The sequence below is a fragment of the Nerophis lumbriciformis genome, linkage group LG01 (assembly GCF_033978685.3).
Source record: "Nerophis lumbriciformis linkage group LG01, RoL_Nlum_v2.1, whole genome shotgun sequence".
Classification (NCBI taxonomy): Eukaryota; Metazoa; Chordata; class Actinopteri; order Syngnathiformes; family Syngnathidae; genus Nerophis; species Nerophis lumbriciformis.
In genome coordinates, this window is record NC_084548.2 from 63,932,911 (window position 1) to 63,951,647 (window position 18,737).

General features: G+C 38.2%; 1 protein-coding gene across 5 annotated transcripts in view; it reads left to right on the forward strand.

Annotated features, from left to right (window-relative positions):
* The window catches only part of bmp7b (bone morphogenetic protein 7b), a 64,427-nt gene that overhangs the window by 34,893 nt on the left and 10,797 nt on the right, over positions 1-18,737 (forward strand). For 4 of the 5 annotated variants that reach the window (XM_061923998.2, XM_061923991.2, XM_061924016.2 and 1 more), the window contains 3 exons: positions 8,774-8,972; positions 9,035-9,183; positions 14,335-14,538. In XM_061923998.2, coding sequence (XP_061779982.1) covers positions 8,774-8,972; positions 9,035-9,183; positions 14,335-14,538 — 552 coding nt within the window. The remainder of the gene's footprint in view (positions 1-8,773; positions 8,973-9,034; positions 9,184-14,334; positions 14,539-18,737) is intronic. The other variant, XM_061924033.2, reaches the window with a different exon arrangement.

The following is an 18,737-nucleotide window of genomic DNA, read 5'->3' on the forward strand; positions in this document are numbered from 1 at the left end:
AAACAATTTGAATTGTGGACTCGTCAGACCACAGAACACTTTTCCACTTTGTATCAGTCCATCTTAGATGAGCTCAGGCCCAGCGAAGCCGACAGCGTTTGTGGGTGTTGTTGATAAACGGTTTTCGCCTTGTATAGGAGAGTTTTAACTTGCACTTACAGATGTAGCAACCAACTGTAGTTACTGACAGTGGGTTTCTGAAGTGTTCCTGAGCCCATGTGGTGATATCCTTTACACACTGATGTCGCTTGTTGATGCAGTACAGCCTGAGGGATCGAAGGTCACGGGCTTAGCTGCTTACGTGCAGTGATTTCTCCAGATTCTCTGAACCCTTTGATGATATTACGGACCGTAGATGGTGAAATCCCTAAATTCCTTGCAATAGCTGGTTGAGAAAGGTTTTTCTTAAACTGTTCAACAATTTGCTCACGCATTTGTTGACAAAGTGGTGACCCTCGCCCCATCCTTGTTTGTGAATGACTGAGCATTTCATGGAATCTACTTTTATACCCAATCATGACACCTGTTCACCTGTGGGATGTTCCAAATAAGTGTTTGATGAGCATTCCTCAACTTTATCAGTATTTATTGCCACCTTTCCCAACGTCTTTGTCACGTGTTGCTGGCATCAAATTCTAAAGTTAATGATTATTTGCAAAAAAAAAACTGTTTATCAGTTTGAACATCAAATATGTTGTCTGTGTAGCATATTCAACTGAATATGGGTTGAAAAGGATTTGCAAATCATTGTATTCCGTTTATATTTACTTCTAACACAATTTCCCAACTCATATGGAAACGGGGTTTGTAAATACATGGGTATTTACTACTTTTACTACCTAGTAGAAGTAGTAAGTAAATGTAAACACATGGTTATTTACTACTTCTACTACTCAGTAGAAGTAGTAAATACATGTAAACACATGGGTATTCACTACTTCTACTGGTAGTAGAAGTAGTGAATGTGATGTGTACTTACTACTACTACGAGGTAGTGTGAGTAGTGAATAGTCACAAGTACTTCCAACATTGTAACAATAATAGATGTCCATGTTGTGCATGTGACGACGAAGCGTGGGAGTGGGGATTAAGACGCAGAGTGTGAGCCCCCGCAGTGCAGCGGAAGCGTTGAAGGTGCGAGTGCAGGTGTGATAATGCTGAGCAGACACTTTAGCTAATGTGAGTGGTCACATGTGTCAGCCGTCGCTGAGGTGTGGGAGAAACGTTACGGCGCAGGGGGAGGAGCTAAAGACGGCGTAGTGATCCAAACTCATCATGAAAATATATCAATGTTGAATATTCATGAGGAACATTTACACAAATAACACATTTCTTTTCCCTCACCCGACTTTATTTGATTAGAAGGACGATTATTAACGTATTATTGACGGATTAATATAATTTCTACTAACTTGCATTTGAAGAATTATTTTACTTGAAGTATTTTTCTTCTGGAACTATTCTAAAACATTCTATTATAGAAAAATGCTGAATTATTTTCTTTGTGAAGGATTTTGAAGTATTCTTCTTATAACATTTGGAAGTATTTTTATTTCAAGAAAAACTGTAAAACAATTAATGTAAATACTGATGTTGTATTCCTTTTTTTTAGTAGGCAATCTTACAAGTAGACACTAGATGACAGCAAAAGCACAAAGTCAGAACTCATTGTCAAATTACTGTAATGTTTGACATCATCGTCACTTATAATAGTCATAATTATATAAGTATGCCTCACTGTCTGCTCTGTGGGCCACAAGTTGCAGACCTTCACTGTAATTGTTCTACACATTCTGTTATGTCAATATCAAATATATGTCATAATCACTGCTTGTTTTACACTTGGACATTCTTTTATGTAAATATCAAATACATCAAATCAATTATAAGTAACAAATCAATAATTAATAACAAATCAATATTCAGTTGCATATCAATAATTAGTAACAAATCAGGAATCAGTGACGAATCAATGATCACTAAGGAAACAATAATAGTAACAAATCAATAGGGCTGCGAGTCTTTGGGTGTCCCACGATTCGATTCAATATTGATTGTTGGGGTCACTATTCGATTCCGAATCGATTTTTTTCAATTCAACGCGATTCCCGATTCAAAACGATTCTTGATTCATTCAATACATAGGATTTCAGCAGGATCTACCCCAGTCTGCTGACATGCAAGCAGAGTAGTAGATATTTGTAAAAAAAAAAAGCTTTTATAATTGTAAAGGACAATGTTTTATTAACTGATTGCAATAATGTAAATTTGTTTTAACTATTAAATGAACCAAAAATATGACTTATTTTATCTTTGTGAAGATATTTCCCGGGCGCAGCCACCGCTGCTGCCCACTGCTCCCCTCACCTCCCAGGGGGTGATCAAGGGTGATGGGTCAAATGCAGAGAATAATTTCGCCACACCTAGTGTGTGTGTGACAATCATTGGTACTTTAACTTTAACTTTAACTTTATTGGACACAGTGTGTTGTCAAGCTTATGAGATGTGATGCAAGTGTAAGCCACTGTGACACTATTGTTCATTTTTATTTATTTTTTATAAATGTCTAATGATAATGTCAATGAGGGATTTTTAATCACTGCTATGTTGAAATTGTAACTAATATTGATACTGTTGTTGATAATATTCATTTTTGTTTCACTACTTTTGGTTTGTTCTGTTTCGTGTTTGTGTCTCCTCTCAATTGCTCTGTTTATTGCAGTTCTGAGTGTTGCTGGGTCGGGTTTGGTTTTAGAATTGGATTGCATTGTTATGGTATTGCTGTGTATTGTTTTGTTGGATTGATTAATTAAAAAAAAATAAAAATAAAAATAAAATTAAAAAAAAAAAACAACGATTTTTAAAAAATGAGAATTGATTCTGAATTGCGCAACGTGAGGATTACGATTCGAATTTGAATTCATTTTTTCCCACACCCCTACAAATCAATATTCAGTAACAAATCAAGAATTAGTAATGTATCAATAATCAGTAACAAATCAAGAATCAATAACAAATCAATAGTCAGTACCAAATCAAGAGTCAATAACAAATCAAGGATTAGTAACACATCAATAATCAATAAAAAAAAACAAGAATAAGTTATAAATCAATAATCAGTAACAAATCCAGAATCAGTAACAAATCAGTAATCAGTAACAAATCAAAAATCAATGACAAATCAAGAATCAGTAGCAAATCAAGCATCAATTAAAAATCAAGAATCAGTAACAAATCTATAATCAATAACACATCGATATTCAGTTACAAATCAATAATCAGTAACAAATCAATAATCAATAATAAATCAAGAATCAGTAACAAATCAAGAATCATTGACAAATCAAGAATCAGTAACACATCAAGAATCAGTAACAAATCAATATTCAGTTACAAATTAATAATCAGTAACAATACAATAATCAGTAACAAATGAATATTCAGTTACACATCAATAATCAGTAACAAATGAAGAATCAGTAACAAATCAATAATTTCTAACACATTCAGAATCAGTAACACATCAAGAATCAGTAACAAATCTAGAATCAGTAACAAATCAAGAATCAGTAACACATCAAGAATCCGTAACACATCAAGAATCAGTAACAAATCCAGAATCAGTAACAAATCAAGAATCAGTAACACATCTAGAATCAGTAACAAATCAATATCCAGTTAAAAATCAAGAATCAGTAACAAATCAAGAATCAGTAACAAATCAATATACAGTAATAAATCAATAATTACTAACAAATCCAAAATCAATAACAAATCAAGAATCAGTAACAAATCAAGAATCAATAACAAATTAATAATCAGTAAAACAATAAATATTCAGTAACAAATCAATAATCAATAACAAATCAATATTCAGTAACAAATCAAGAATCAGTTACAAATTAATATTGAGTAACAAATCAATAATCAGTAACAAATCAATAATCAGTAACAAATTAATAATCAGTAACAAATCAATAATCAGTAACAAATTAATAATCAGTAACAAATTAGTAATCAGAAACAAATCAATAATCAGTAACAAATCAAGAATCAGTTACAAATCAATATTCAGTAACATCAATAATCAGTAACAAATCAATATTCAGTAACAAATCAAGAATCAGTTACAAATTAATATTGAGTAACAAATCAATAATCATTAACAAATTAAGAATCAGTAACATATCAATAATCAGTACAAAAATCAATAATCAGTAACAAATCAAGAATCAGTAACAAATCAATAATCAGTAACAAATTAAGAATCAATAACAAATCAAGAATCAGTAGCATATCAATAATCAGTAACAAATCGATAATCAGTAACAAATCAAGAATCCGTAACGAATCGATAATCAGTAACAAATCAAGAATCAGTAACAAATCAAGAATCAGTAACATATCAATAATCAGTAACAAATCGATAATCAGTAACAAATCAATGATCAGTAACAAATCGATAATCAGTAACAAATCAAGAATCAGTAACAAATCAATAATCAGTAACATATCAATAATCAGTAACAAATCAATAATCAGTAACAAATTAATAATCAGTAACATATCAATAATCAATACAAAAATCAATAATCAGTAACAAATCAAGAATCAGTAACATTTTAATAATCAGTAACAAAAAATAATCTGTAACAAATTAATAATCAGTAACAAATAAATAATCTGTAACAAATTAATAATCAGCAACATATCAATAATCAGTAACAAATCAATAATTAGCAACATATCAATAATCAGTAACAAATCATCAATCAGTAACATATCAATAATCAAATCAAGAATCAGTAACAAATCAATAACCAGTAACATATCAATAATCAGTAACAAATCAATAATCAGTAACAAATTAATAATCAGTAACATATCAATAATCAATACAAAAATCAATAATCAGTAACAAATCAAGAATCAGTAACATTTTAATAATCAGTAACAAAAAATAATCTGTAACAAATTAATAATCAGTAACAAATAAATAATCTGTAACAAATTAATAATCAGCAACATATCAATAATCAGTAACAAATCAATAATTAGCAACATATCAATAATCAGTAACAAATCATCAATCAGTAACATATCAATAATCAAATCAAGAATCAGTAACAAATCAATAACCAGTAACATATCAATAATCAGTAACAAATCAATAATCAGTAACAAATTAATAATCAGTAACATATCAATAATCAATAATAAAAAAAAGAATAATCAGTAACAAATCATTAATCGGTAACAAATCAATAATCAGGAACAAATTAAGAATCAGTAAAATAGCAATAATCAGTAACAAATTAAAAATCAGTAACAAATTAAAAATCAGTAACATATCAATAATCAGTAACAAATTAAGAATGAGTAGCAAATAAAGACTCAGTAACCAAGAGATTAGAGATGTCACCGACTGATGCAAACAAAAATAAATAAGTTAAATGGTAAATAAATGATAAATGGGTTATACTTGTATAGCGCTTTTCTACCTTCAAGGTACTCAAAGCGCTTTGACACTACTTCCACATTTACCCATTCACACACACATTCACACACTGATGGAGGGAGCTGCCATGCAAGGCGCTAACCAGCACCCATCAGGAGCAAGGGTGAAGTGTCTTGCTCAGGACACAACGGACATGACGAGGTTGGTACTAGGTGGGGATTGAACCAGGGACCCTCGGGTCGCGCACGGCCATTTTTCCACTGCGCCACGCCGTCCCTAGTTAAAGTTAAAGTAGCAATGATTGTCACACACCCACTAGGTGTGGTGAAATTTCTCCTCTGCATTTGACCCATCCCCTTGTTCACCCCCTGGGAGGTGAGGGGAGCAGTGAGCAGCAGCGGCGCCGCACCCGGGAATCATTTTTGGTGATTTAACCCCCAATTCCAACCCTTGATGCGGAGTGCCAAGCAGGGAGGTAATGGCTCCCATTTTTATAGTCTCTGGTATGACTCGGGCCGGGGTTTGAACTCACAACCTACCGATCTCAGGGCGGACACTCAAGTTACTGAAGAAGTTAGAAAATACGTTTATTTTTCTCAAGCTGCTGTCCACCTGTCATGTCGCTAACAACACTTGACTCATTTACTGCACAAAAATGAGAAAGCTCAAGTTTGGGAAAGTCTAGTTTTAAAGTGTGTGTGTGTGTGTGTGTGTGTGTGTGTGTGTGTGTGTGTGTGTGTGTGTGTGTGTGTGTGTGTGTGTGTGTGTGTGTGTGTGTGTGTGTGCAGGGGGGCATGAAGCGAGATGATGGTCCTTGACGTCCTGCTGAGATTTAAGAGGAGCGTGGCGGGAAGCGTTGTTTGGTCATGTCTTCAGTTTTTTGGAAAGTTGTGTTGTGGAGAAGATTGGTTCTCCAAACATGGATTCTCTGCTCATGAGAAACAGATGAGGGCAGACTGCATGAGTCTCTGGGCCTCAGGGCGGGGAAAAGAAGAGAGGCGCTCGTAAACTTGTCACAATGTGCTTGCATCTCTATCATGCTGCTTAACACATGTCTGCTTCCACTTCCTCATGCACACAGCATTGATTACACAACGATCGTAAGGCAACAATCATAAGACAACAACCATAAGAAAAACATCATAAGACAACAATGATAAGGCAGCAATCGTAAGAAAACAATTAACAGGACAGCAATGATTAGACAAGTCATTTGACACTACTTTTGACAACAATCATAAAACAACAATCACAAGATGAGAATCATAAGACAACCATATTTAGGGAAACAATCATAAGACAACAATAATAAGGCAACAATCACAAGACAACTAACTTCAAGAAAACAATCATAAGGCAGTAATAAAAAGTTAGCAACCATAAGACAACCATATTTCAGAAAACAACCATAGGGCAACAATCATTGGACAACAATCAGAAGACATTCATAAGACAACAATCTTAAGACAACAGTCATAGGCAATGATCAAAAACATTGTGACCTTATTATTGATCACCTTCTCCTTTTGTCTTTGGTTGTGATTGTGACCTTATTAATTGATCACCCTTTCCTCTTGTCTTTAATTCTGATTGTGACCTCATTAATTGATTGTCTCCCCTTCTTGCCTTTGATTCTGATTGTGACCTTATTAATTGATCATCTTCTCCTCTTGTGTTTTATTCTGATTGTGACCTTATTAATTGATCATCTTCTCCTCTTGTGTTTTATTCTGATTGTGACCTAAGTAATTGATCACCTTCTCCTCTTGTGTTTTATTCTGATTGTGACCTAAGTAATTGATCACCTTCTCCTCTTGTGTTTTATTCTGATTGTGATCGTATTATTGATCACCTTCTCCTCTTGTTCTTGATTCTGATTGTAACCTTAGTAATCGATCATCTTCTCCTCTTGTCTTTGATTCTGATTGTGACCTTTTTAATCGATCATCTTCTCCTCTTGTCTTTGATTCTGATTGTGACCTTATTAATTGATCACCTTTTCCTCTTGTGTTTGATTCTGATTGTGACCTCATTAATCGATCATCTTCTCCTCTTGTCTTTGATTCTGATTGTGACCTCATTAATTGATCATCTTTTCCTCTTGTCTTTGATTCTGATTGTGACCTTATTAATCGATCGTCTCCTCCTCTTGTCTTTGATTCTGATTGTGACCTCATTAATTGATCACCTTTTCCTCTTGTGTTTGATTCTGATTGTGACCTCATTAATTGATCATATTTTCCTCTTGTCTTTGATTCTGATTGTGACCTTATTAATCGATCGTCTCCTCCTCTTGTCTTTGATTCTGATCGTGATCTTATTATCGATCACCTTCTCCTCTTGTTCTTGATTCTGATTGTAACCTTATTAATCGATCGTCTCCTCCTCTTGTCTTTGATTCTGATTGTGACCTCATTAATTGATCACCTTTTCCTCTTGTGTTTGATTCTGATTGTGACCTCATTAATTGATCATCTTTTCCTCTTGTCTTTGATTCTGATTGTGACCTTATTAATCGATCGTCTCCTCCTCTTGTCTTTGATTCTGATCGTGATCTTATTATCGATCACCTTCTCCTCTTGTTCTTGATTCTGATTGTAACCTTATTAATCGATCATCTTCTCCTCTTGTCTTTGATTCTGATTTTGACCTCATTAATTGATCACCTTTTCCTCTTGTGTTTGATTCTGATTGTGACCTTTTTAATCGATCATCTTCTCCTCTTGTCTTTGATTCTGATTGTGACCTTATTAATTGATCACCTTTTCCTCTTGTGTTTGATTCTGATCGTGACCTTATTAATTGATCACCTTTTCCTCTTGTGTTTGATTCTGATTGTGACCTTATTAATTGATCACGTTCTTCTCTTGTCTTTGATTCTGATTGTGACCTCATTAATTGATCATCTTCTCCACTTGTGTTGTATTCTGATTGTGACCTTATTAATTGATCACCCTTTCCTCTTGTCTTTGGTTCTGATTGTGACCTTATTAATTGATCATCTTCTCCTCTTGTGTTTTATTCTAACTGTGACCTAATTAATCGATCGTCTCCTCCTCTTGTCTTTGATTCTGATTGTGACCTTATTAATTTATCATCTTCTACTCTTGTGTTTTATTCTGATTGTGACCTTATTAATCGACCATTTTGTCCTCTTGTCTTTGATTCTGATTGTGACCTTATTAATTGATCATCTTCTCCTCTTGTGTTTTATTCTAATTGTGACCTCATTAATTGATCACCTTTTTCACTTGTCTTTGATTCTGATTGTGACCTTATTAATTGATCATCTTCTCTTCTTCTCGATCGTGTCAGTGGAGCGTGACAAAGAATTCCTGCCAGTGCGGCGACATCATCGAGAATTCAGATTCGACGTGTCGCAGATTCCTGAGGGCGAGGCGGTCACAGCTGCTGAGTTTCGTATTTATAAAGACTTTGTCCACGAACGCTTGGAGAACGAGACCTTTCGAATCAGCGTCTACCAGGTGTTGCAGGAGCATACTGACAGGTACAGGTGTGTGTCTGCTGCATGTGCTGCTTTGGCTTTCAAAGCCTCACCCTCTGGCTTGTGTCCAGAGAGTCCGACCTATTTCTCCTGGACTCCCGCGTCATCTGGGCCACAGAAGAGGGCTGGCTGGTGTTCGACGTGACGGCTACCAGCAACCACTGGGTCCTGAACCCGGGAAGGAACTTGGGTCTACAGCTGGCTCTGGACGCCACAAACGGTAAGAGGGTCACCCGCAGACACACCTGGAGAGCCTCAGGTAGGTAGCAAAGGTGCAACCACAAAGGAGGGAAGCCAGCGCTTTTCTGCTAACACCTTAGTCTTCTCTGCTCACACTTTAGTCCATGGGTGTCAAACTCTGGCCTGCCTTTAAGGCACTCCCCCAAGACTGTGGTCTGGGTGGACTACGAAAAAATGGTTGCCCCGGGTGATTTTCGGCAAGGGCAATTCCCGGGAAATTCGGGAGGGTTGGCAAGTATGCTCTACCGCCGTGTGCGCACAGTTTGCTGAAAAACTCGGTGTACATGGCGCTGAGTTAACCCGGCGATTTGGCGACTTTGATGGTCAGAAATGTAGATTTGAACTGCTTAGTAGTCCCTTCGCAGTTGATGTGGAAAAAGCACCAATTAACCCCCAAATGGAGCTGATTGAACTCCAGTGTGATGACACGCTGACGTTGATGCTGTTGGCGCCGCACCCTTTCCACAATTCATCCCTGACACCATGCCTCAGCTCCGCACCCAAGCAGCACTTATCTATGTGAGCAACTTTTCTTCTCAATGAAGATGACGAAAACGTCTCACAGGATACGTCTGACTGATGAACACCTTCGTTCGATAATGAAGGTTGCCTCAGCTCAAAGGCCTGAGCCCCGACATTAATGAACTAGCATCCCAGAAAAGATGGCAGGTATCTGGCTTGGGCACATCAGATTAGATCAGTGTGTTGCAAACTGAGCAGTTTAAAGTCCTGAATGGTTGGTTTATTCATTGTTATTTTATTTTGAAATGTATTAGCCTGTGGAAAAAGTGAATGTTGATATTTACCTCAGAAGGCTGCAAATAGAAAAGAGGCATTCAATTTTTATTTAAATTGTATTTGATATGCCATTGATATTTTATTATTATTACTATTATTATTTAAAACTCGATTTTGCATGTCACTATAAAGTTATATAAGCCTTGCTTGTTCAATATTTAATGCAAAGCTTGTTTGGGTCCCTATTAAAAGGTTAATTTGTTCAACCTTGGCCCGCGGCTTTGTTCAGTTTTACATTTTGACCCACTCTGTATTTGAGTTTGACACCCCTGCTTTAGTCTTTTCTGCCCACACTTTAGTCTTTTCTGCTCACACCTTAGTCTTTTCTGTTCACACCTAACCTTTTGTGCTCACACCTTAGTCTTCTCTGCTCACAACTTTGTCTTTTCTGCTCACACCTAACCTTTTTTGCTCACCTTAGTCTTTTCTGCTCACACCTTAGTCTTTTCTGCTCCCACCTAACCTTTTTTGCTCACCTTAGTCTTTTCTGCTCACACATTAGTCTTTTCTGCTCACACATTAGTCTTTTCTGCTCACACATTAGTCTTTGCTGCTCACACTTTCGTCTTTTCAGCGAACACTTCCCTTCTTTTCTGCTCCCACCTTAGTCTTTGCTGCTCTCTCTTTAGTCTTTTTTTGCTCACACCTTAGTCTTATCTGCTCACACTTTAGCCTTTTCTGCTCACATCTTTGTCTTTTCTGCTCACACCTAACCTTTTTTGCTCACCTTAGTCTTTTCTGCTCACACCTGACCTTTTGTGTTCACACCTTAGTCTCCTCTGCTCACACCTTTGTCTTTTCTGCTCACACCTAACCTTTTTTGCTCACCTTAGTCTTTTCTGCTCACACATTAGTCTTTGCTGCTCACACTTTCGTCTTTTCAGCGAACACTTCCCTTCTTTTCTGCTCCCACCTTAGTCTTTGCTGCTCTCTCTTTAGTCTTTTTTTGCTCACACCTTAGTCTTATCTGCTCACACTTTAGCCTTTTCTGCTCACACCTTAGTCTTTTCTGCTCTCACCTAACCTTTTGTACTCACACCTTCGTCTTCTCTGCTCACACCTAAACTTTTCTGCCCACACCTTAGTCTTCTCTGCTCAGACTTTTGTCTTTTCTGCTCATACCTAACCTTTTTTGCTCACCTTAGTCTTTTCTGCTCACACCTTAGTCTTTTCTGCTCACACCTAACCTTTTGTGTTCACACCATAGTCTCCTCTGCTCCCACCTTTGTCTTTTCTGCTCACACCATAGTCTTTTCTGCTCACACCTAACCTTTTGTGTTCACACCTTAGTCTCCTCTGCTCCCACTTTTGTCTTTTCTGCTCACACCTAACTTTTTTTGCTCACCTTAGTCTTTTCTGCTCACACCTTAGTCTTTGCTGCTCACACTTTCGTCTTTTCAGCGAACACTTCCCTTCTTTTCTGCTCCCACCTTAGTCTTTGCTGCTCTCTCTTTGGTCTTTTTTACTCACACCTTAGTCTTATCTGCTCACACTTTAGTCTTTTCTGCTCACACTTTAGTCTTTTCTGCTCACACCTAACCTTTTGTGTTCACACCTTAGTCTCTTTTGCTCACACCTTTGTCTTTTCTGCTCACACCTAGCCTTTTTTGCTCACCTTAGTTTTTTCTGCTCCCACCTTAGTCTTTGCTGCTCTCTCTTTAGTGATTTTTTGCTCACACTTTAGTCTTATCTGCTCACACTTTAGTCTTTTCTGCTCACACCTAACCTTTTGTGTTCACACCTTAGTCTCTTTTGCTCCCACCTTAGTCTTTTCTGCTCTCTCTTTAGTCTTTTTTTGCTCACACCTTAGTCTTATCTGCTCACACTTTAGTCTTTTCTGCTCACACCTTAGTCTTTTATGCTCACACCTAACCTTTTGTGTTCACACCTTAGTCTCCTCTGCTCACACCTTTGTCTTTTCTGCGCACACCTAACCTTTTTTGCTCACCTTAGTCTTTTCTGCTCCCACCTTAGTCTTTGCTGCTCTCTCTTTAGTCTTTTTTGCTCACACCTTAGTCTTATCTGCTCACACTTTAGTCTTTTCTGCTCACACCTAACCTTTTGTGTTCACACCTTAGTCTCTTTTGCTCCCACCTTAGTCTTTGCTGCTCTCTCTTTAGTCTTTTTTTGCTCACACCTTAGTCTTATCTGCTCACACCTTAGTCTTTTCTGCTCACACCTAACCTTTTCTGCCAACACCTTAGTCTTCTCTGCTCACACCTTTGTCTTTTCTGTTCACACCTAACCTTTTCTGCTCACACATTAGTCTTTGCTGCTCACACTTTCGTCTTTTCAGCGAACACTTCCCTTTTTTTCTGCTCCCACCTTAGTATTTGTTGCTCTCTTTAGTCTTTTTTGCTCACACCTTAGTCTTATCTGCTCACACTATAGTCTTTTTTGCTCACACCTTAGTCTTTTCTGCTCACACCTTAGTCTTTTCTGCTCCCACCTAACCTTTTTTGCTCACATTAGTCTTTTCTGCTCACACATTAGTCTTTGCTGCTCACACTTTTGTCTTTTCAGCGAACACTTCCCTTCTTTTCTGCTCCCACCTTAGTCTTTGCTGCTCTCTCTTTAGTCTTTTTTTGCTCACACCTTAGTCTTATCTGCTCACACCTTACCTTTTGTGTTCACACCTTAGTCTCTTTTGCTCACACCTTTGTCTTTTCTGCTCACACCTAACCTTTTTTGCTCACCTTAGTCTTTTCTGCTCCCACCTTAGTCTTTGTTGCTCTCTCTTTAGTCTTTTTTGCTCACACCTTAGTCTTATCTGCTCACACTTGAGTCTTTTCTGCTCACACCTAACCTTTTGTGTTCACACCTTAGTCTCTTTTGCTCCCACCTTAGTCTTTGCTGCTCTCTCTTTAGTCTTTTTTTGCTCACACCTTAGTCTTATCTGCTCACACTTGAGTCTTTTCTGCTCACACCTAACCTTTTGTGTTCACACCTTAGTCTCTTTTGCTCCCACCTTAGTCTTTGCTGCTCTCTCTTTAGTCTTTTTTTGCTCACACCTTAGTCTTATCTGATCTAAAATGATTCCCGGGCGCAGCCACCGCTGCTGCCCACTGCTCCCCTCACCTCCCAGGGGGTGATCAAGGGTGATGGGTCAAATGCAGAGAATAATTTCGCCACACCTAGTGTGTGTGTGACAATCATTGGTACTTTAACTTTTAACTTTAACTTTATCTGCTCACACCTTAGTCTTTTCTGCTCACACCTAACCTTTTCTGACCACACCTTAGTCTTTTCTGCTCACACCTTTGTCTTTTCTGCTCCCACCTAACCTTTTTTGCTCACCTTAGTCTTTTCTGCTCACACCTTAGTCTTTTCTGCTCACACCTAACCTTTTGTGTTCACACCTTAGTCTCCTCTGCTCACACTTTTGTCTTTTCTGCTCACACCTAACCTTTTCTGCTCACACATTAGTCTTTGCTGCTCACACTTTCGTCTTTTCAGCGAACACTTCCCTTTTTTTCTGCTCCCACCTTCGTCTTTGCTGCTCTCTTTAGTCTTTTTTGCTCACACCTTAGTCTTATCTGCTCACACTATAGTCTTTTTTGCTCACACCTTAGTCTTCTCTGCTCACACCTTAGTCTTTTCTGCTCACACCTAACCTTTTTTGCTCACACCTTAGTCTTTTCTGCTCACACCTAACCTTTTTTGCTCACCTTAGTCTTTTCTGCTCACACATTAGTCTTTGCTGCTCACACTTTCGTCTTTTCAGCGAACACTTCCCTTCTTTTCTGCTCCCACCTTAGTCTTTGCTGCTCTCTCTTTAGTCTTTTTTTGCTCACACCTTAGTCTTATCTGCTCAAAATGTAGTCTTTTCTGTTAACAATTAAGTATTTTCTGCTCAGACCTTAGTCTTTTTTGCTCACACCTTCGTCTTTTCTGCTCACACGTTAGTCTTTTCAGCCCACACAAGTCTTTTCTGCTCAAACCTTAGTCTTTTCTGCCCACACTTTAGTCTCTTTTGCACACATTTTATTTTTTTTGCTCACACTTTAGTCTTTTCTGTTCACACTTTAGTCTTTTCTGCTCACACCTTAGTCTTTTTTGCTCACACTTTTTGTGTGTGTGTGTGTGTGTGTTGATGTTGCGGTTGGGACAATGCAAAAAAGTGTGTGTTGATGTTTCATGAGAGTTGAGCGTGTGCAGACAAGCAAAAAGGCGCTGGCGGCCACCAGTAGAATTTATGTCCTGTCAAACGGTGATCAGACGCACAATTTTGTGTGGCAGCAAACACACACACGCACACACACGCACACACAACAAGGCAAATGAAAACATTGGATTGTTGGTTTTGACTCCCTCTCCTTGTGGCCCTATTCAGGAGAAAGCATTAACCCTCGCATGGCCGGGCTGATTGGTCGGAGTGGCCCTCAGAACAAACAGCCCTTCATGGTGGCCTTCTTCAAAGCCACCGAGGTGCACCTGCGAAGCATTCGCTCGGCACAAGGGGGCGCCAAACAGCGCAACGCCAACCGCTCCAAAGGGGCCAAGAGCCAGGAGGCGCTCAGAGTGGCAAACATCGCAGGTGAGGGAACATACTGGGTCGATACGGCCGGTCGAAGGTCATTGACGTGCTGATACTGACATTGAGGTTGACAATATTTACTTTTTCACCAATATAAGGACATGTGTGGTATCAGTGATGATGTTTCTGGACAAGAGGACATGTTTAAAATCAGTGATGATGTTTCTGGACAAGAGGACATGTGTGATATCAGTGATGATGTTTCTGGACAAGAGGACATGTGTGATATCAGTGATGATGTTTTCTGGGGAATAGGACATGTTTGATATCAGTGATGATGTTTCTGGACAAGAGGACATATGTGATATCGGTGATGATGTTTCTGGACAAGAGGACATGTGTGATATCAGTGATGATGTTTTCTGGGGAATTGGAAATGTTTGATATCAGTGATGATGTTTCTGGATAAAAGGACATGTTTGATATTAGTGATGATGTTTCTGGAGAATCGGACATGTTTGATATCGGTGATGATGTTTCTGGACAAGAGGACATGTTTGATATCAGTGATGATGTTTCTGAACAAGAGTCAGTGATGATGTTTCAGGACAAGAGGACATGTGTGATATCAGTGATGATGTTTCTGAACAAGAGGACATGTTTGATATCAGTGATGATGTTTCAGGACAAGAGGACATGTGTGATATCAGTGATGATGTTTCTGGACAAGAGGACATGTGTGATATCAGTGATGATGTTTCTGGAGGATTGGACATGTTTGATATCAGTGATGATGTTTCAGGACAAGAGGACATGTGTGATATCAGTGATGATGTTTCTGGACAAGAGGACATGTGTGATATCAGTGATGATGTTTCAGGACAAGAGGACATGTTTGATATCACTGATGATGTTTCTGAACAAGAGGACATGTTTGATATCAGTGATGATGTTTCAGGACAAGAGGACATGTGTGATATCAGTGATGATGTTTCTGGACAAGAGGACATGTGTGATATCAGTGATGATGTTTCTGAACAAGAGTCAGTGATGATGTTTCAGGACAAGAGGACATGTGTGATATCAGTGATGATCTTTCTGGACAAGAGGACATGTGTGATATCAGTGATGATGTTTCTGAACAAGAGGACATGTTTGATATCAGTGATGATGTTTCAGGACAAGAGGACATGTGTGATATCAGTGATGATGTTTCTGGACAAGAGGACATGTGTGATGATGTTTCAGGACAAGAGGACATGTTTGATATCACTGATGATGTTTCTGAACAAGAGGACATGTTTGATATCAGTGATGATGTTTCAGGACAAGAGGACATGTGTGATATCAGTGATGATGTTTCTGGACAAGAGGACATGTGTGATATCAGTGATGATGTTTCTGAACAAGAGTCAGTGATGATGTTTCAGGACAAGAGGACATGTGTGATATCAGTGATGATGTTTCTGGACAAGAGGACATGTGTGATATCAGTGATGATGTTTCTGAACAAGAGGACATGTTTGATATCAGTGATGATGTTTCAGGACAAGAGGACATGTGTGATATCAGTGATGATGTTTCTGGACAAGAGGACATGTGTGATATCAGTGATGATGTTTCAGGACAAGAGGACATGTTTGATATCACTGATGATGTTTCTGGACAAGAGGACATGTGTGATATCAGTGATGATGTTTCTGAACAAGAGTCAGTGATGATGTTTCAGGACAAGAGGACATGTGTGATATCAGTGATGATGTTTCAGGACAAGAGGACATGTGTGATAGCAGTGATTATGTTTCTGGACAAGAGGACACGAGTGATATCAGTGATGATGTTTCTGGACAAGAGGACATGTGTGATATCAGTGATGATGTTTCAGGACAAGAGGACATGTTTGATATCAGTGATGATGTTTCTGAACAAGAGGACATGTTTGATATCAGTGATGATGTTTCTGAACAAGAGGACATGTTTGATATCAGTGATGATGTTTCAGGACAAGAGGACATGTGTGATATCAGTGATGATGTTTCTGGACAAGAGGACATGTGTGATATCAGTGATGATGTTTCTGAACAAGAGGACATGTTTGATATCAGTGATGATGTTTCAGGACAAGAGGACATGTGTGATATCAGTGATGATGTTTCTGGACAAGAGGACATGTGTGATATCAGTGATGATGTTTCAGGACAAGAGGACATGTTTGATATCACTGATGATGTTTCTGAACAAGAGGACATGTTTGATATCAGTGATGATGTTTCAGGACAAGAGGACATGCGTGATATCAGTGATGATGTTTCTGGACAAGAGGACATGTTTGATATCAGTGATGATGTTTCTGAACAAGAGTCAGTGATGATGTTTCAGGACAAGAGGACATGTGTGATATCAGTGATGATGTTTCTGGACAAGAGGACATGTGTGATATCAGTGATGATGTTTCTGAACAAGAGGACATGTTTGATATCAGTGACGATGTTTCAGGACAAGAGGACATCTGTGATATCAGTGATGATGTTTCTGGACAAGAGGACATGTGTGATATCAGTGATGATGTTTCAGGACAAGAGGACATGTTTGATATTACTGATGATGTTTCTGAACGAGAGGACATGTTTGATATCAGTGATGATGTTTCAGGACAAGAGGACATGTGTGATATCAGTGATGATGTTTCTGGACAAGAGGACATGTGAGATATCAGTGATGATGTTTCAGGACAGGAGGACTAGTTTGATATCAGTGATGATGTTTCAGGACAGGAGGACTAGTTTGATATCAGTGATGACGTTTCTGGACAAGAGCACGTGTGTGAAATTAGTGATGATGTTTCTGGGGAATCGGACATGTTTGATATCAGTGGTGATGTTTCTGGACAAAGGGACATGTTTGATATCAGTGATGATGTTTCTGGACAAGAGGAAATGTTTGATATCAGTGATGATGTTTCTGGAGAAGAGGACATGTGTGATATCAGTGATCATGTTTCTGGACAAGAGGACATGTGTGATATCAGTGATGATATTTTCTGGAGAATTGGACATGTTTGATATCAGTGATGATGTTTCTGGATAAGAGGACATGTTTGATATCAGTGATGATGTTTCTGGATAAAAGGACATGTTTGATATCAGTGATGATTTTTCTGGAGAATGGGACATGTTTGATATGAGTGATGATGTTTGTGGGGAATTGGACATGTTTGATATCAGTGATGTTGTTTCTGGAGAATTGGACATTTTTGATATCAGTGATGATGTTTCTGGAGAATTGGACATGTTTGATATCAGTGATGGATGATTCAGGACAAAAGGACTAGTTTGATATCAGTGATGACGTTTCTGGACAAGAGCACGTGTGAAATTAATGATGATGTTTCTGGGGAATCGGACATGTTTGATATCAGTGGTGATGTTTCTGGACAAGAGGACATGTTTGATATCAGTGATGATGTTTCTGGGGAATTGGACTTGTTTGATATTGGTGATGATGTTTCTGGACAAGAGGACATGTTTGATATCAGTGATGATGTTTCTGGAGAATTGGACATGTTTGATATCAGTGATGATGTTTCTGGACAAGAGGACATGTGTGATATCAGTGATGATGTTTTCTGGGGAATTTGACATGTTTGATATCAGTGATGATGTTTATGGGGGAGTTGGACATGTGTGATATCAGTGATGATATTTATTTTAGATTTGGACATGTTTGATATCAGTGATGTTGTTTCTGGAGAATTGGACATGTTTGATATCAGTGATGGTGTTTCTGGAGAATTGGACATGTTTAAAATCAGTGATGATGTTTCAGGACAAGAGGACTAGTTTGATATCAGTGATGACGTTTCTGGACAAGAGCACGTGTGTGAAATTAGTGATGATGTTTCTGGGGATTTCGAATATGTTTGATATCAGTGGTGATGTTTCTGGACAAGGGGACCTGTTTGATATCAGTGATGATGTTTCTGGACAAGAGGACATGTTTGATATCAGTGATGATGTTTTTGGACAAGAGGACATGTTTGATATCAGTGATAATGTTTCTGGGGAATTGGACTTGTTTGATATTGGTGATGATGTTTCTGGACAAGAGGACATGTTTGATATCAGTGATGATGTTTCTGGAGAATTGGACATGTTTGATATCAGTGATGATGTTTCTGGACAAGAGGACATGTGTGATATCAGTGATGATGTTTGCTGGGGAATTGGACATGTTGGATATCAGTGATGATGTTTCTGGAC